Source organism: Charadrius vociferus, unplaced genomic scaffold (assembly GCF_000708025.1).
Source record: "Charadrius vociferus isolate BGI_N301 unplaced genomic scaffold, ASM70802v2 scaffold296, whole genome shotgun sequence".
Classification (NCBI taxonomy): domain Eukaryota; kingdom Metazoa; phylum Chordata; class Aves; order Charadriiformes; family Charadriidae; genus Charadrius; species Charadrius vociferus.
In genome coordinates this window covers 157,843-178,164 of record NW_009648972.1, presented here as the reverse complement: position 1 = coordinate 178,164, position 20,322 = coordinate 157,843, and the positions used below count along the sequence as shown (strand labels likewise).

General features: G+C 39.4%; 1 protein-coding gene across 1 annotated transcript in view; it reads left to right on the top strand.

Annotated features, from left to right (window-relative positions):
• Positions 1–20,322, top strand: part of SNCA (synuclein, alpha (non A4 component of amyloid precursor)) — a 68,751-nt gene that overhangs the window by 4,058 nt on the left and 44,371 nt on the right. Inside the window, exons 2-3 of the mRNA XM_009887735.1 lie at positions 2,373–2,414; positions 9,319–9,464. Of these exons, the coding sequence (XP_009886037.1) occupies positions 2,373–2,414; positions 9,319–9,464 (188 nt within the window). The remainder of the gene's footprint in view (positions 1–2,372; positions 2,415–9,318; positions 9,465–20,322) is intronic.

The window sequence follows — 20,322 nt, the reverse complement described above, 5'->3', positions numbered from 1 at the left end:
TGTTGTTATTTATAGGCCTGTTCTGGCAGATCCTAACGTACTTCTAGATCCTGTTGTAGCTGTGACTGCAGAAACAGCTACTTCCATGCAAGTGTGCAGTAGTGGGGCAAATACTATTGAGCTCTAGCATATGCTGTGAGGTCTGGACCACCACTTAGCTGGTTGTTTGCCAATTAATGCGTTTGGCTATACATATCTCTGTTCTGAATGGGTCTGTGAGTTGAGCTTTGGTTAAAAATCCTGTCTTCCACTAACAGAAAGAGACTAGCATGTCTGTATTAGCTGTGGTTATAGCAGTGTTACATCATGGTAAATGAAGTAACAACCAACTTGTGTATGTCCCTCTGGAGATATTTGCATTGCAGAGGTCCTTAGGGAGTTCTGTCATACCATCCATCTCTTATCAGCCGTAGGGAACTGACTACTTGCTTTTCACAGGTTTCCATGTGTTTAATAGCTTGGCTTGCAGACAGTAACTTCAACAAGATGAATGAGATATTGGCCAGGTCTAACAATGCTTTTAAAAGCATATGCTTAACATTAAGTGCTCCAATAGACACACTGTAATCCTGAAATGGTGTTTAGTCTCTTTCTAGAAGTCAGTAGAAACATCCACTGCTTGGATTCCAGTATGTGTTCAAGGTGCTTTGCTTCTTCAGGTCTCACGATGTCACAAGATTGAGAACCAAAGTCCTAAAACAGATCCTTAGACATTAACACCTTGAATTTAACAAAATGGATGATTCTTTCAGTGGTAAATATTTTTGGTAAGAGAAAATGGGCTTTTTTAAAAGAGAAAATCAGAATAAAGGTGGGGAAAAAGACTTCTCAGCTGTTTAACCTCTTTGTTAGCTAGCTCAAGGAACATGTAATTTTACTAGATGGAACATTTTTTTTCCTGTTGTTTATCATGGATTATTATTCTGCTCTTGCTCATGGATAATAGAGCCTTTTCAATGCTGTAATCAATCTGATAGTGCCATAAATACATGGCTTAAGTTCCATAAATTGGCACTAGTAGCAAGTAGGACATATTGATGAATGAACTTACATTGTATTTCAGTGTTTAATTGTATTATTGTAAAGAATTGTGGACAAAGTTGCTTTCTTCTAATATATTTCTGCTCATACATTTTCTTCTAATATATTTCTGCTTGTATCAGTTTGTGTATGACTTTACACATAGTGTTAAGCTGGAAGTGTAAAGTCAGAAGTATAAATTATAATGTCTCAAATCCTGAATGACATACAGACAAAAAATTGCATTACAAATACAGTAATTTCTGTGTTGGTAATAAAAAAATGTCATCCTATCTCTGGCAGACATAGGGTAAGATGATATACTAGGAGCTGTTAACTCTGCCTGTAATGCATAATTGCACATTGTTAAGCATTGTAGTCCACAGATGGATATTAATCTGTGAATGTGGCCAAATTATAAAACCCGACAAGGACGAGTAAAGCTTTGGTAGGGAAAAAGACACGGACTTACATCTTCAACAGCAATATGGGCTAATTTGTTTCTCTTTCCATTGAAGGCATGAGAGATTGTTCCCTTTCATGCAGTGTGGTAAAAAGTTGTGATATTTTTACATGGGTGTTCCAGAAATTGGTTTGGCCTTCAGGGTGGCAGAGTTACATTGCTTACACAGGTCTTGCACTATATCTCAGTCTAGTACTAGCTCTAAGTTGCTGTCTGCAGGATCTTTACATAAGTTGTCACACGTGCCTGTGACAAGGAGAACACTGGGTGCAGCAGAGCTTGAGTTTGACCCCAGTGGCATTTTCACATTTGAATCCTATCTACTGTTTAATATTTCCCTTTCAGATTAATTTTTGTCTAAATCTGGCAAGCACTACCAGGTCCCCATGATTTTAACCTCTAGGTCTTTCTGTAGTTCAGTAACTGTTGTTAACCCCTGTAAACTGAGATCTGAAGAAGAGTTGTAAAGCGTTCTTCTGGAAACTTTGGCTCTGATCTTCTGCAAATGCATGCGTGAGTCCCATTAGGATGTTAACAGTAACACGGTTTCTGCACGGAGTCATCCATGTGAGTTTGCAAAGTGGGAGGCTTAATTACCACAGCTATTAAGAAAACGGCAAGGAACTCAGTACGTACAAGAAATAAACTGCAGAAGCGTTTGCAGTATCATTCACCTTTCCACAGTCAATATACATTCATGCGGCTGCTCTTTATTGATGGTTTTGCCCTTTCCCTTAGGTTGGATTTCTCTTGAATTAATTTTAATAATCTTAGGAAATACTGTATGCAAGTGTATGTAATCTGTATATTCATCTTTCTTTATCATCCATCTAGTCTTTGCCAGTACTTAAGAACATGAATTTTTAACCTAATGCTGTTCTTTGTTTAGGTTCCAGGACCAAGGAAGGAGTTGTTCATGGTGTCACAACAGGTAAGACAATTATCTCTTAATCTCAGCTGCTTCCCTATGTTTGATTAACCAACTATTTAACTGTTAAAAATTCTGTGTATTTTTTTTTGAGAGCACTCCAATTTATGAATGATAGCAAAACACAGAAAAATAGAAAGGCAGAAAACAACATTCATTTTGTCAAAATGCATACACAGTTTTACAATCAAATATGTAAATTTAATAGTTGTTTCTATGTGAGAAGGGTTTTTTGAGGGATGTTCCGAATGAAAGTCAAGTTGTACTATATGAGCCAGAAGACAAATAAAACCAGATTCCAAAACAGAAGGCAATAACTTACTTTTGTAGAAATAGATAAAATTGAGGGTCTGTCTGTTGTTTGATAATTGCCAAAGGTGAAATATTCTGTGCTGTAATGTTATAAAATAGTTGGCATAAAAAAGTGAAGTCTTTCTTAATTTTATTTTTTTTTTGCTATGAAGAACTTCAATGTATAGAAACTGAAAGCCTGGCTTGGGTGCTCAGGTTTGTCTCCTTGGGATCTGAGGTGGCAGAAAAGCAGGAGTGGAGCGGAGCAGAGGAATGCCTCTGGCGGGGGTGTGGGGGGGCACGGATTGTGGAAGGCAAAGTGGGGAGGCACTTGGGCCTCAGGAGGTCTTTAAACTGCTGATTTTGGAGCTCATAGACAGCACCTGTGCTAGTAGACGAGACATGAATTACTGCAACAAATGAAGAAGGGAAAATAATGTAGAAGGAGCCTCCTGCATACGCTGGGGACTGTAAGAGCTAAGTAGAAGGGAAGAACCCCAGGGGAGTGTTTGCAGATAAGGCGAACGAGGTCAGCAGGGTGTCCATGCTTAAGTCTTTTAAGAGTATCCACAGTGAAGCTGGGATGCAAAATGGAGTTTCACCTCCGCAGTTGCTAACTCAGCCCTGCCGGACAATCGCTGCTGTTAACTGCAGCTGGTGTGGTGACACCCAGGCTCGGGGTATGGGAGATGAAGCACACGATGAGATAGAAAAGGAGGAACCTGTGACGGCACCCTCGCCCAGGGCACATCAACCAACCCCTCGCAGCAAGACCTGCTGGTGGGGTGGGAAGATGGAAGAGAAATGGCTTACAGGAAAGAAACAAATTTCAGAGTTTTGATAAACTGATCTGAATTTGTCACAGTTACAGTGGTTTTGAAACGTTTTTTAGAACTGCTTTATCTCTCAGCAGCAACAGCACTTTGAAACTTTGAAGTTAACGCCGGGCCTGTATATTCACATTGGCATTTCCACACTGAAAAAGAGTGAATTAGCATTTTATATTGATATGCAGGGATCATTTTCAGGTATGGACTGAAACAAGTAACCAACAATTTGTAGTAAGTGGGAAAATGGATGGAAGTCTTTGATCTCTACAGAGTGCAGGAAAGCCTCAGCTGACGGTAGTGCATGGAATAAAACACGTAATTTTCTGCTGTAGAATATAGGACTTCTGAAGATGTGAAGAAAATGTGTGGTCAAGAAATTTAAGGTCTTTTTTCCACTAAGAAGTTAGAAATCAAATAAGTAAGGGAGTAGAAAAGGTTTTCTTATTTATTTTTGGTCTGTGTACGGCCAGTGTATCATTCATCCGTGCTCTCATAAGCCAATGCAAAGGATAAACAACTTAACTCGGCAGTACTTAGTATCACAACCCAAATAAATGATTGAGAAGTCAGTCAAGAGTATTTTTAGTAACAAAACTGAACAAAAACTGATGGTAGTCCATCAGAGTTTAGCCTCAGGCTGGACATGCATGCGGTTGTTAGGAGGTTTGAAATCTCAGCTTGTTAAACCTCAGTTAAGAGACATATTCAGAGGGATGGTTACTGTAACCAGCAGAGGATTGCCATAGAATAAGATTTGAGGCACATACATCTAATATCGCCACAGATGTGGGAACAGCAACTGGCAGGACTAGCAAGCAAGTTAACAGAGGTGCTGTTCACCAAGCTGGGCTGTAGTAGAATAAAAGTCAAGGGCATTTGCACATGTATGAAACTTGCTGAAACACTGGGACTCTATAGTAGAGTAGCTTAGTGAGGGACTACTTTCCCTCCTCCTGAGAGAAACAACTGATCGTGAATGCTGCGAGTATCCATCTTGATCTGATTGCAATATGTGTAACGAGACAGGACATTTTAAGTAGATGAACAGCATTTTTGACAGGTTTGAAAAGACGTTAAATTTTGTTCTGGAAGATACAAAACAGACTATAAAGCCAAACATATGGAGAGCACATCTGTTACGTGCTGCGCCTATGAAAAGAAAATTCAGATGAGTTACTGGGAATTTTGGGCAAAACAGTGGTCGCTCCTCACCCACTTTAGAAAATGGGTGACACAAAGTGAAACACGCAAAGCTTGGGAATGATGGGTACTGTGCCACAGTTTGCTTCCTTCTGGCCTATTAAACTGTTTGAAAGGAGTTTGGCTGTTGAATGAAAATGGAAAATGAATAGAGGACATGCAGGTTAACATGTGGCTGTGAGAAGAGGAGACCTAATGCAAAATCTGGAGAGCACGGTTTCTAAAATGAAACAGTATGAGCTTGGTAGTGTAAGAACAGAGGAATTGCTTGGGTACCTATTTTAAAAATAATAAAAAAAAAATTAAAAATTTCAAGTCTATGAAGAGTTGTTCTGGCAAGCAGAGAAGGTAGGTAAAAAAAGATTTGGGTTCACTGTAGTGATGCTGTGAGATATAATATGAAGACCCTGAGAAATGCTAGTGAAGTTGTCTTAGAAATCAAATCTGTTTAAATCAACACTATTAAAGTTGATGTGACAAAACTGCACTTGTAAAGACCTACTCGTCTCTTGTCATAGGACTAGGAGTTCTCCAGTTCTGGTGGTCTTATCGTGCACCAGGGTGTTAATATCATGTGAAACCGGAGGTGAAGTAACACATTTTATGGGAATAAAAATGATTCAAGAGGTTGGAGACAGTGAAATGCAAACTAGAATCAGAGATCAAAATGAGTGTGTGTTCACAGTTGCACAGTGAGTCCTTTCTTACTGTGTGAGTTCCAAGGTCTTACTAGTTTTGCTATTTTTGAATAGTTTGTGGTTTAAAACCCTTTGCTGGTGAAGGGACTCAGGAGCTGACACACCTCAAAGTGCTGAACAATGAAATCCGCTTTTCAGTCAGTTGCTTTCCAACCCTGGAAATATTGAACTGAGGTGTTTGTTGCTTTAAACAAAGTATGACCTGATTGTACCAGGTTTAGTGGCATCGAGACACTGTAAAACGAGGATACCAGGCTGTGATTCACAGGAATACAGTGAGCATGTTATTTGTCAGGTCACCCTTTCCCACATGAAGATGAAGCAGCTTTGCTTATTGGTTTTATGGGGTGTTAGCTTGTATATCTGACTTGCCTGCCTAATTAACATTTCTACTTGCCTCTGATATTTAGTGCAGTAAGAGTAATTTCATTAATTCAGAGAAATCCTGTGGTTTTCATCTACTTTTGTAGTTCAAAATTGAAAGCAACTAGCTCTCATTTTGAATTCCTCCAAAGGTTTCACATTGATATTGTTATGTTACACAGTTATCTGTAATAATAGGCAAAAGAAAGCTTCAATGCTAATAATTTTTGCACAGTGCTGTAGTCAGTATTAGAACTTCAATTTCAAAGTTAGCCTTGGCATGGTCGTTGTAGACAATCCCAGGATCATTTACTGGAATGGACAGTCTCTGCATAGCTGGAGAGAAGTAATCAGGCCATAACATGGCAGAGCTCTGCAGAAGCTGATTTATTCTGTTTCTCAGCACTGTGATGCAAAGCAGACATCAGCTTTACAAAGACTTAATGGCTTAAGATCATTAAACAACCTGATATTCGGATTAATTTAATTAGTTGGTATCAACCCCCTGCATTCTGAACTGATTTGTTTGCACACACTTAATGCTTTTCCCCTGTTACTACTTAGTGTAAGCAATAAAGTACATGAGACTGGAAACTTTTTTTTTCTTCTCCTGTCACTAGTGTTTCCGAGCTAAGGGTCACCAGGCTGGAGCTTATTTAGAGAGTCACTCTGGTAATAGGAACTTTGATAGTGTTTAGGTATTCCTTATAGACAGGAAGGAAGGTTCGCTCTCTCTCCCCCCGTACTAGAATTGAGTGCTTTTGCAAATCTGTGCTATGTGTATAGTTTGCTGGGTTTATCTTCATGGCTTTGATTTCTAAAGCAGTGTATGCGAGATCTTTCAGGGTACCTGCTTTGACAGCTTTCTTAGACTATGTCTGAAAGAGAAGTAATCTTAAATATACTGGTTTTGTTACTATTATCAGGTGTCTTGTTGTTGTGCCAGTAACAGTGTTAGCGGCCGGATTCATTGCATTTTCTTTTTTTTTTTTTTTTTTGCGTGTGCTAAGCCTTTCCTGGGGTAATGTGTTTCTGGGAGGAGAAAACAGACTTCAAACAGAGCTTTTCCAAAACACTCTAATAGTGGGAAGGCCAGACACTGGATGGTTGCCTTTGGTGGCTGGTCATACTTGCCATGACAACTTAGTCTGAGAAATGCAGGTTTAATAATGGCATCGGGAATTAGGTATTTTATATTGCAGCATACACAGTGCACCCAATTTCACTCTATTTCTTGATATCTTGCATTTGAGGTGCAGGTTTTCTGAGATGCTGAAATGATGAAATTCATTCTGACTATTGATAATGAAGACAGCAAAACTGTGCTTTATCATTTTATCAGAAGGGAGGAGTCCGTTTGAGAGCAGCTGAGCATGTGGTCCTTTGTCAGCATCAAGCCTGCTGAATTTCTCTCTTTCAAATGTTCTGCCGTTCAATGTATTTTGGAAATGGGACTTTTCAAAACAGTGGATGTGTCCTCCCTACAAAAAAATTAACAGAAGAAATTGTATATAAAAAGGACATTGATTTATATATCTGAAGCTTACCCAGAACATGTCTCCTTCCACACACCCCCCTCCCACCCCCCCATTTCTTGGAGAATATTGCTCATTTTAAGACTTATTTACTTATTTTTGCAGGATGATACTTTTTTTTTTTTTTTTTTACATAGCTCTGCTTGTTTTTTCTTCTAGATATTCTAAATAATAGCAAAGTGTTACAAGTTTGTGTCTCATAATGTCACTCAGGTTGTTTCTGAAAGACTCCACGCACAATCAGATCTTAATATTCTTTGGAAGGTATAATGCGTTACAAGGACACACACCTTAAGATACATGTTTGCAAGAACTAGTGAAAAACTTCCTGTATAAATTTCACATGTAGCTTCCAGAGCTTTTGTTGTCTGTAGCTGGTAATATTCAAATGAGGCATCTTCATGGATGTCTTCCTGCACTTGCTAGCATTATGTCAAACCTTCCCTGAGGGCAACGTTTGCTTTTCAGCAAAACCCACTTTTGATTTTTTTTTTTTTTCTGGAAATATCATGTCAATAGAGTACTGGAGGGATACAGTGAAATTTCTCATGACTTTGTATCTTGTGAGCATGTATAGGTTGAAGGATCTTTGGAACAGACTGTTTTTCTGGTTCTAGTTTCAGACAATGTATATTCGGTTGCTGTCCTGCTCTATAATGAAAGCTCCTGGCTTTGGTCATAATAAAGATAATGCTCAATCAGCTACTAAATTTTCACTTTAACTTAGCCGGAATAAGAATTAAATTATCTACCTTCATTTTCAGTCACCAGATATTTATCATTTGGGTCTTTAATAAAAACCATGTTAGGCACATTGTTTACCTTTCTAGCTTTTTCCTAATTGTTGTTGTTTAACATCAGTCATAGCAATCTATGCTGTGTGCCCTGTGATAAGGACAGATGTAAGGCATTAAAGAAATCTAATTTATCCATAGAAAGTCTTTTCTTTGTATGTGCTTCCCAAAAAAGTCTCTGAAAGGGTGGCCTATCTGCCGAGCAGAATCCATCCTGTGCTCACAAAGGGTGCAAATAGAGCTATGAATGCATTTTGTGGATCAGATGGGATTTGGGCTGGAGGAAAGTATAGGATTAGTTAGGATTACAAAATTACACGCTGGGCATTTTTGAAGAACAGTCCCTTGTTTAGATGAGTAAATGTGTTGTTTTCTGAAAATCTGGCCATGTAACTTTAAGGCATGAAGTCATCTCTTTTCTTAGAGCGGTTTCACTATAGTGCAAGCTCCTGCCAGAAAGAGCCCGTGGGGATGAATGAGCAGGAAGAACCCACTAATATTCTGAAAGGTAGAATGGCAACTGCTGATATATATGTAGGCTAAATGAGTTGTTGTTTCCCTGGGGCTTTGAAGTTAGCTATTAATCCAGTTTGCTTTGCCGTCTTTGGCATTCAGTCTTTCAGTAGATTAGTGTGTTATGGATGGACAAAAATCTCAGAGAACCAGATAAAACGCTGTATTAGAAATTCTCTGAGCTATAGTAGCTCTGCTTATTAATCAAGTATATTTTAAAAAATAAAAATAAAAGAATAACCAACGGCTTTTGAGTCTAACGTGAACAATATTGTCTTCCTTGCCCTGTAGCATGCAGCAAGTGTTTGGTGGACTCATTGGAATGCATTTCCAAACTGGGATATATTGAATGCAATTATTATACATTACGCAGTGAGTTGGGCATAATAAGGGCCCTTAACTAATGACTTTTCTTCCCTGAAGTACAGCTAGACATGAATGAAAATGTCAAATATCTTTCATGTGAAAGAAATCGAGCTGCAAATTAGGCTTATTTTTTACCTCTGCTGCTCCAGTGTTACCAGATGGATAGTCTCATTTCTTAAGATCCACTTGGGGTGCACAGAGTGTAATGGCCTTATGGCTTTTCATGATGTTGGGCTGTCAGTGATAGATGCGATTCTCTGAAAAACTTACAGCTTCCAGAGCCGTAATGTGTTTTTCCATCTTCTGCATCTCCTCAGTGGCCGAGAAGACCAAAGAGCAAGTGTCTAATGTTGGGGGAGCTGTGGTGACAGGAGTGACGGCGGTGGCCCAGAAGACAGTGGAAGGAGCAGGGAACATTGCTGCAGCCACTGGCTTGGTGAAGAAGGATCAGTTGGCCAAACAGGTTTGTTGATTTACAGTCTTTTCCAGATGAAGAGGTGAACCATGAGTGGCCTCCCTGAACTGAGGGGCAGATGGAGTGTTTTCTTTTGTGTCTGTCAGTGGTATGAATGCAGGCTGATTTGCGTTACGCTAAACAAATGAACAGCAAAGAAAATGTCTGCTGTTTATAGCTTGTGTTTTGGGTGACCTGCAGGATTTGGGAACTTGAGTAGGATTGGGCATCTGGCTTTACTGTTCTGAAAGGTCTTAGCAAATTTGTATCGCTGTCTAAAGTGTGATGTAGTGGGGTTTCTGAACTCAGCAGCCTTTAGTGGGGCACCAGCAGCTGTAGGATGGCTCTACAGTTGAAGGGGAAGATAACTGTTTTTCCACATAACTTAGGATTGAAAAGCAACCTGCTAGAGCTAAAAGGTGAAACAGCCAATCTTAGGTTTAACAGCACAATTTGTATCCTCTGCAGATGAAGAACAGAAGGGATTGCGTACCAGTCCACCGACTGGTTAGATACATTGCGTTTGACACCAAGATCTTGCTGGAGAGTTTTTGTCTTCCAGAATATATTAAACATGAACTCAAAAATGCCTCCAAACTACTCTGAATTCTTCAGATTAAATTTGCTTTAGCTCATACTATAAAACATCCTGTAGATATTTTCATTTCATTGTCATGGTGAATGTTAAGTATTTGCACAATAACAAAGAGTTGCTACACTTCTATTGCTGATATACTGCAGTCATATTCTTCCACTTACACTATGTGAAAAGTGACCTCAGACAGCTGGTGGAAATAACAGATAAGATATCCTTATCTGTTACGGCAGTGTATTTCTGTCTGTCTGACAAACCCTATTGGTGCTTTAGTTTGTCGGGAGGGGAGGGGAAGGGGTATTACATTGTGGTAGGCATTCACTCCACTGTGGTGGATTGGTCTTGAAAACATTTCAAAAGCGATTTTGTTCTCTTTCAAAGGAGTTTTCCCGGGGGGGCTTTTTAGTCCTTTTTTGTTCAGTGATAAGTAAAATGTTGCTTTTGATGTGGCCATAGTCCTTTGTAAAAGCTATGTTTGAAGATTTACAAAATCGAGTATCTAATGAACTGCCAGGGGATACACGGGTATGGTGTGGCCACAGTAGTCTATACCCTTAGTTTCTGCTAAAGCTCTTCCATAGTTCTATGCTGAGAATATTTTCTGTTTGTAGGTCTTCAAACCCTTTACTCAGCGTCATAAGGATCATCATTGCTGTAATATGCAATTGCATACTTTAGTAGGGACCACACCTAATACTTTTTTACCTCAATATTAGTATGTACGTATAGATCCTTGTAATGATAAGGTATGAAGCAAATCTCTGCTGACTTTCATTTAATTCTGTTCTGTATATTGTTCAGCTTAAATATGAGTCATGATGGCTGTAACAGAATAAAATCACATCTGTGAAATTAAAGAACATCCGTAATGTACATGCATATTATTCCACAGCTCTATAAATAGCATAATTATTCTGAACTGGTGCTTTGTTCTTTAGATACTCAAAACCATTCATTTGATTCTTGATACTGGTATTTTTAGACTGAGATTATCAGCCATCTATGCAGTATAGCCTTCTAGCTTATTAGTATCTATGGCTCCTAATGGACAGCTCTGCGTCTCTGTCTCTTACTGGTTTTACGAGGGATGAGTAGCCATTTCAGAAATGTTAACATCAAAATTCAATCATGTAAAGATATTCTTCAACCTAGTATTTCTGCATTTCTGTGCAGTTCAGAAGTACATGAGATTGATTTTGCTTGGATTTTCCAGGTAAACTGGCAATTGGGTGGGGATCAAGTGTGGGCATTCAGAATACCAGTGGGACACAGGTGCCTTGCAGGATACAGGATGGGCCTTTCTGAAATAAGAGAAAGGATCAACCAGGCTTACAATCAACGTAACTTTGTGTATTTTATCTCTATAAGGTTATTTCTCTTAAGGCTGCGATTTCTCTAACCTACTCTAAACTGGGAATAAGAGACCACAACTAGCAAATCCATTCCTTGAGCTTAAGCACTGCTAGCAGTGCCTTTGGCAGATTATTCTTCCTATAGACATCTATTTGGGATTGTCCTACAGCAAATAGCTGCATTTCCCTTGTGCAAGATGAATACTTACCTTGCTTATACAGTGTAAGCAAGTCATGGGATTTGACAGGGAATTGCAAATGAAGCTTATCCATTACAAGTGTATAGAACGCATGATTACAGACTGTTTCTCCACAAAAGACTAAAAGGTATTAGCCAATAATCTGTTATTTTAGTTGGCTTCTAAACTTGTGACAGTTTCTTACAGTTCACGTGGACCCACATAATCGAGTCCAAATCCTCCCACTCAACATAGCAAACAGTGACCACCTGAGGCCCCTTCCAACCTGAATTATTCTGTGAACTGCTATAAACTCAGCCACCGTGCAACTGGACGAGTTTGCTTATTTGCCATCAATTTTCAGGATCGGGGACTGTGAAATAAATGTGTTCAGCCGTTTCCATACATGTATCTGGAAGCCCATCTAAACTAATGGTTGTTGCTGGGATCTGCTACTAGTCATCTGCTTGCCTGTGTGAAAGCCTGTTGTCTTGCGAGGTGACTGGCGTTCTTCTTGTGCCGTGATGGAAGTCTGGTTTTGACTTCCAACTCCTTGAAAACAGTCGTAGCATTTCTTTGCCTGTGGATACAACAATATTCACGCAAAGGAAATACCAAGCAGATTCTTGGCAAAACACTTTCTCGAGAAGTTTGTCTGAGGTTGCTTGGTGCTGCTTTTAATACTGGTGTGCTTGAACCATGAAGAACGGGTTTAACCATCCAGCTGAGGCCAGGCTGCAGGGCTGCTGTCACACCACAGTGTCACCTACCCACCCCGTAGCCGGTGTAAGCGGGGAGCAGCGCAAAGTGACAGCTGAGACCAGTGAGTGACGGGGCTGACTTGATAGTGCCCGTCTGAGGAGTGCCTGGGGGATTCACACTTTGGCCAAAACTCACTGCGTAACACAGAAAGGGGTAGTGGCAGCCAGTAGGCTTGTCTTCATTTTAAAAGAGTTAACACGCCGCAAGTAGCATCTTAAATGACAAAACAATTCTGAAGATTAATTAGATTCCAAAAGTTCTTTCGTGCATTGCCAGCATGCAGCTATTAAAAAATTATTTCTAATGCGCACTTAGCATTTAGCATACAGCCTGTTAAAAATGGATTAACTTTTTATAAACTAGTTGTACATTTGAGCCAAATTTTAAAATCTGCCCATAATAGTGCTGTTATTTGTAGTCATTGGGACTGTTCCTGGAAACAGAAAAGAAGTTGCTTTTCTTTTTCATGCTTTCTTCTCTCTGTTAAGAGAAGACGATAAACTGAAGTACTGGATTACGCAGATAAAACATTTGTTTTAAATTTATTATGTGCCTGTGCATGTTTTATTTCTGTGTACAGTGTAAGTGTGCTTCTAAATTAGTCTAGTATAAAAAAAAGGCAAGATTAATGATAATTACATTTACTGTAGAAATGAACATGTTTTTTTCTAAGTTAAGAAAGCTGTGAAATCCTTTGAATATTCTGTTTTCAGCTCAGCATGAGCGTATAGATCCAGACAGTATGGAAGGCTCCTAGCTAGTGGATTCCTCATGTATCATATTACCTGAGAACAAAATATGGATCATCAAGTTTATTATTTTCAGATAGGTAAATAATTAATTGGAGTTCTTAATCTCACTAAATTCATGTCATTTGGTTCTCTAGCAGCTCAAGAATAAATCTCTTGGTAAGTTCTATGATTTTTATGGTGAATAATTTTATCTATACTGTTCTAGCACCAAAATCCTCAATGAAGCTGAACCCTCAAGGTACTTTGAGTACAATGCAAACATTTTCTGTGCTGTAGATCTTTCTAAAGCAAATAGAATAGCAGGCCTTGTCCTTACCATGTTTAGTATCTATATGGATTGTGTTTTGTTATCTATATGTGCTAAATCCTTTTTCTTTCTAGAGTGTCTCTTAATTTAACACATTTATGGTAAATAACACTGTAAACACAAACTTGGGAGGACAAAACGCTGTAACTCCGAATGTCCCCCCCTTCCTTCCCCTTCCCCCAGCTTTATATGCTGAGCATGATATCATACGGTATGGAATATCAGGTGGGATCAGTTGTCTCGGCTGTGTCCCCTTAGAGTTTCTTGTGCACCCCCAGCCTACTTGCTGGTGGGGCGGTGTGAGAAGCCGAAAATGCCTCGATTCTATGTAAGCACTGCTCAGCAATAACTAGAGCATCCCTCTATTATCAACACTGTTTCCAGCAAAAATCCAGAACACAGCCCCATACTAGCTACTATGAAGAAAATTAACTTTACCCTAGCCAAAACCAGCACATATACTTACAGAGCAGTTAATGTGACTCATTGGTTTAATTACCAAGCTTTCAGTCAATTTAGCATTAGGCTTTTTTTTTTCCATAGAAAATATTATTTAACTTAAAGCCCTTGCTAATTGCATTGAATATGAAAAATAATTTAGAAGAATGAAATTGATGGAAACTTTGTTCTATCATCTTCCCCCCCATCCCAGCCTGTATATCTTGGGACTCCTTAGAAGCCAAACGCTCTCCTAGTATAATTATTCAGTGCAGTGGATGCCACAGGTGTAGAGTATTTCTTTTCTTACTGTTTTTCTTGGTCAGAATAGCTAGTCTTATGAACAACTGAATTTTTCCATTGATCATTATACATTGCTTACAGTCAGGGTGAATCCACTTTAGGGAATCACCATGATCAAATACACCAATATGTAGGAGCCTTTCTCCTCCTTTTTACAGGGAAGCTCCATGAGACATTGTGCACTGTTGAGAATAAAGATATGATGAAATGAGAGCAACTCAGTTTTGATTAAGATACCAAGCATCACAGTATACTCCAGCCAGCTATTATTTGTTCATTTACGCAATCTTACTGGGAGAAGGGATGCAAATCCTGGCAGCGTCTCTGAAGTTTCATCTCTTTTTTAGTGGCAGAAGGGAGGTGTCTTTTCTACTTTATTAAATGCCCATTTTGAGATGCAATACCTCATCTTTCAAAGATTTCTGTTCTCTCTTGTTGCCAACTAAGATTCCTGAGCGTTCCCAAAAAAGTATTAATTATCACCTGTAGGTTAAAAAGAAAAAAAAAGCTGAATATGAAATCTTTTTTTTTTTTTGCACTTTATATTTTGCATTTTAAAAATGCGGAGATCTGTTTAGAAATTCTTCTATAGAAATCTTATGTGGAAATAACTAGAAACTTAATATTGACATATGGCTTTTACTGAAGTTGTCTTGGGTAGCAGTCCCTGAAATTTAAGTGCCTAACATTAAAGTCCCCATCACTGTTTTAGTAGCCCCCCTTACTACCTCCATACAATATATATGTCTTGCTTAGTACTTGAGAAAGCTCAAATAGGCATTTTCTTATTCTGTCTCTTTTTATCTTTTGGAGATGTATTTGACATATTTTATTTCCTACTGTGCCGTAATGCTGACATGCCACATGGAAAATTCTTGAAACTTTTAAAACAAATTTTTTTAATGCACCTTTTTGTAAATAGGGTTCCAGAAACAGGTGTAATGATGGCAAAATTTTGGGTTAGGTGGAACCATGTGTTTTGGCAGAATATGAGTATCTATCTCCTAGTTTTCTGACCGTCTTTACACTCAGTATACTCTACAGGGTGCTTGGCTTGTTGGAGGATCACTGTTCCTCATCATCTTTCCAGTCTGTAGGTGAGTCGATTAATCTTGAAAAGCTTAGCTCAGAAACACAAAGGAAAAGCTACTGAGCGGAGAGATCCAATTTGCTTCTTCAGAAATGGAGTTTAGGGAGTTTTTCCACCTTTCCATTACATTTTACGCTATTAGCCAGCTGATGTCCCAAAAGGCTAATAGACCCCAATGAAAAGCAGGAGAATAACTGCAAGTTACACAAGACTTAAACTGTTGTTCTTTTGTGGGAATAAGCAGGTTTATTCAGCTCCCCTAGAGCTTATTATGAGGCAAAAGTCAAGCCTTGGATTAAGCAAAGAAACTTTAATAAGATTTTGGTGTGGCAAATGCAGAAATAATCTCTACCCAATTAATTTCTGGAATTGATGCTTTTCTGTAGACGCTGTAAAGCAAGCAGGCTGCAAGGGTGCAGCAACATCTAATTGCCCTCCTCAACTACTTCTTGCCGTTTATGGCTCTAATATAAGGTCACAGTAGAGAATGGATAAGATTATGATTAAATATATGTAATCTAGATCCCTAGCAAGCCCGCCAAGCAGCCAGAGGTCTAACCCTCTACACTTGAGCCCAGCAGTGCCGCTCCTGCCTTGCAGTGCAATGCAGAGAGGGGTGGGAATTTTGGTTGTTCGGTGTAAGCCTGACCATGGTTCTTACATGACACTCTCACTTGGTCTGTAGGAGCCATTACAGCAGTGGTTTGGAAAGCTTGCATTCTGTGGCTTCTGGTAAGATAACTAATAGACAGTAGATCTTCCTCAAGGAAGCCAAAGTGTTTTAGATGATGTATAGGAGAAGGCCTGCTCAGGTAGTCACAACTGATCGTCAGTCAGACAATACTCGCTCTCAAATTTCTATTTAAATCATAACATGTGAAGAGCACATAGTTTGAGATCAGTTTTACTTTTTCCCTTGTTTTATTTCTTGATCTATGCATAATGTATGAGTGACTGCTGCAAAATAGAAAGGGTATGTAGCAGCAATTAGCGATGTTTCCTTTTTTAATGTATGTAGATGGATTGAGAGTGGAAGAATGAGGAGGGAGATTCCCCATTAGAGGATCCGCATTGCTCAGGAGCTGAATCACAGAAGACCCCTCTTAAGAGAAAGCATTTGTTGGCTGTTTCTTTGAATACATGAAGGAAGTGGGACTGTCAGTGAACTGACGTATCTCTTTGATTGTAGCGTCTGATTTATTTTGGTATGCCCTTTCTTACTGAATTAAAGATGATACATTTTATTAAAACATCTGTAACAAATCAAATCTGTAAAGCTAATCCATATTCTTGAAAGAGGAAACTCTGATTTACTATAAATCGTAAGTCACCCATAGGTAGGTGATATTAAGGTTTTCACTCTGCTTTATGTACACAGTCAAATCTCTCCCTCATGACAGTGCACATATTTTTTTGGATGAGAAAGCTCAGGAATAATCTAGGTTGTACAGAGGTATGAATGTCAGTAGGCTTGTGAAATTATAGAATCATATAGTGATAGAATGGTTTAGGTTGGAACGGACCTTGAAGATCATCTAGTTTCACCCCCCCCGCCATAGGCAGGGACACCTCCCACTAGACCAGGTTGCTCAAAGCCCCATCCAGCCTGGCCTTGAACACTTCCAGGGATGGGGCAGCCACAACTTCTCTGGGCAACCTGTTCCAGTGCCTTACCACCTTTAAAGTGAAAAATTTCTTCCTGATGTTTAATCTAAACCTGCCCTCTTCCAGTTTAAAGCCATTCTCCCTCGTCCTATCACTAACTGCCCTAGTAAAAAGTTACATTCCGATCCTGTACGAATGCTCTGTATTGGAATGCAAGTGGCTTTGAATCAGTGGTTTGTAATCTGTTTCCAAAATAACTTCAACAATTACAGTTGAGGCCAGTTAATGCAGTTTCATTAGTACAGTTCTGTTTTCCTTTGGTGTTTCCACATGGGCAAGCCCCGTGTATGTAGTATATGTTGATACTGCATAATGGTACTGTAAAGAACAGTACAGAGTGCTTGAAGCAGACTCTAATGTTTGCAAGCCATTTTATTTGGTGAGATATGCTAATGATGCCCACAGAAAACAGGTTGATAAATAGGAAGGCCACAGAAGTCACCAAGCTGGCAAGGAAATCCCATGTTTTTCTTCTACCTTTCTTTTGCTTTATGGTAAGATCTTACCTGTCACTTCCTTCTCAGCAGGTAATGTGCAAGTTCTGGTAGCACTTCTGGACACGAGTAGCTTAATTTTATTTCACTCTCAACACCACTATTTGAAATATTTAAAATTAGACTGAGCAAGATAGAGAGGAATATGCACACAAAATAACAATACTCAGGAAAAAAACAGATGGTGAAAGATGGATGACTCCAGAAAGAAGTGCTAGAGTTTGTGTGTTGAAGAGTGCTGGGAGAATTTTTAATTGCAACCTGTGCTTTGCCTCCCTGGATAGCAGCAAAAATGCCTTTCCTGCTGTGGGGCATGTTGTCAGTACTTTTTCTCAGAGGGCAAAATAACAGGATTTAAAGGGAGACCATATTTTCTGTGTCAAAGCATTTCCATGCATTGACATCTGTGATTCAAGCTGAACTTGAGTTGAGTCACAAGGGAAGGAAGAAAACTTGTGTGGTATTATCTGAATAACCTGGAGGTTATTGCTCTTCATTAATTCAGGAACAACTATGAGCATAATGTAAAGGTCTTGTGAGTTTTCCTGGCTTCTTAATGGCTTTCACGCTGTGAGATAACATTTCAGCGTGTACTGATGTTCCTGGTCTACCTGCTGTCTTTGCTATTTCTGACCACAGTGTATTCCTAATTACCTGTGGAGGAATTAAGTTGAGGAGCTTTTGGGTGGCATCATATTGCTCTTTGTTTTCTAGAAATTGCTCAACCACAGATTGAGCTTTGACCCTGGAGAATTGAAGTACCCCCATCCTAAAACTGAATGTGCCTATCTCCCTTGGTCTCCAAGAAGAAGAATTGTTTGCTAGCTGATAGAAGGGTGAACGCATTCTCCACTAGGAATTGTTGACATGTCGTGATAGTGAGATAACATTTGTAATATCTACAAATAGCAGAACACAATTTTTCATTTCTTTTTCTTTAGCTTGTGAGGGAGAAGCAAAAGGCAATCCCCGTCCTTTTACCAGGAGACTGACTTTTGCCTTTATTGTAAGGGTTGTCTGCAGTCTGTGCTGTTTTTCCTCCCTCTTGTGTTCGTTACCTTGATCTCCCTTCTACCTCTGATATCCTCCATCTCCAATTTCCTTTCTAACTGACCTAATATGCCCTCATATCACAGTCCAGGCTGCTGTGTTTGTTTCCCCTGTGTATGTATGGCCATTGCGTTATGCAAGTCTCACAAGCTAACGTGGGACCGGTTCTGTTTCACGGTGTCCCAGTCTTTCCTATGCATCCATCTGTGGGATTTCATGCAGTGCTCACAGAAATGTACTTTTTTTTCCCTGCTTTAAATAGTTGCCAATCCCATGATAAATATTCAGGAAGGTGCTGCTTGCTGAGAGGAATACGTTTAATTTCGTTTGAGGGTGATTCATATTCATGCCAACTATTCCTGTTCTTGCCCGCTGTTGCGTGAAAGATTCAATTGTTTCAGACGGGAAATAGTTTCATGCAACCCATGATAGTTGGGCAAGCTTAGTAGTGGCATTTTTGTGCAACTTGAGGTACAGGTTTTATAAGTTTGCAAACATTACTGAGTTGCAATAAACCGCAACATCTCCTTAGCATCTTCTGCCGTGTTTCAGTGTTCCTTTGCTCTGCTGGCCAAGATGAAGCGTGTGAGCCTTGGAAGGTAAGGAGCTTAAATGTGATTCATTCAGTGCCTATCTGGAAGTCATTACCTTCAATGGATTTGTGATGATAACTGGTGTCATTTGCTGATATTGTAAAAGCCAAACATTGCAGCTGGCAGGGTTTTCTTAGCTAGCAATGAAAGTTTATGGTGCTGAAGTGACATTTTGGCAAAGCACTGCGATGTGTGTTTATGTCTGCCAGTCTCTCTTCAGCAAAGCACTGCAGTGGGATGCTTAATAGGTATGAGTGGCAAATTGAGGTCCTGGATTGATGTGGTGACAAGGGTTGTATAAACTTCAAAATGATTCAGGACTGAAGTGTGAAGGGAGTACCTCTCTGTGGAGAAACAGATTAATCTGTATTTTCAGAATCTCAATCCAATGTCATCTGAAAAACAAAACCAGATAAACCCTACCGGTAGGTTAAGAGGAGAAGGAGGAAGAAAGAAAGAAGACAGAATGCTTTTGTGAGGATTACCTAATTACTGGCAGTGCTGTTATTACTATTAGAAAGAAGTTCATACGATCAGCAGATACCAGTGGCATTTGATGCACATCATTTTGTGGCTATTTTGACCACTGATAGAACTTCCCGATGGATCTATGTGTGAATAGGTAAAAGCTTGTACATAGCCTGTGGATGTCTGGGACTTCTTCAAAGCTGCTGGCACATAACGAAAGAGCAGAGATGACCCATCTTTTCTACAGTAAACTGTCATTAAACAGTCTGGCTCTCACCTGCTTTCAGCTGTGTTAAATCTGTCGCTTGGAGAAAGTTAAGTGGCCTGTGTAAGGATTATTGGTAATATTTTTTCTGTTTTTAAGTACTTGTCTCAAAGCAAGTGTTTCAAAACCTTCTGTGATGTATCTGGAGACTGGACTTTGTTACTGGAGAAAGCTATGTTGAATGTCTCAGAAATACATGTGAAAATTTAGATTGCAAAACCTTTTTTGCCAGTGGCTTGTCTAATGCAAAATATTCCCTGTGAGGAAACTGGAGGTGTAAGCTGCCAAGTTGTCCTCTAAAAAACCATGCTTTTTGCAAGAGTGAAGCAGGCAGAGAACCCGATTCTGAAATATATTGGACATATTGATTGCCCTCCAAGCTTTTGGTGTTAACTTTCAGAGTTGTTTGCTTGTGCTTTGTTAGCACATTCCCAGAACGTTTGCCAGCTTGGGTCAGAAAAGTCAAAATGAAGCTCAAGATGAGACACAGCCAATAAAGAACTTCTTTTGCCCTGCTTAGTAGGTTAGCTACAAACAGAAAGAGGAGCAGTCTG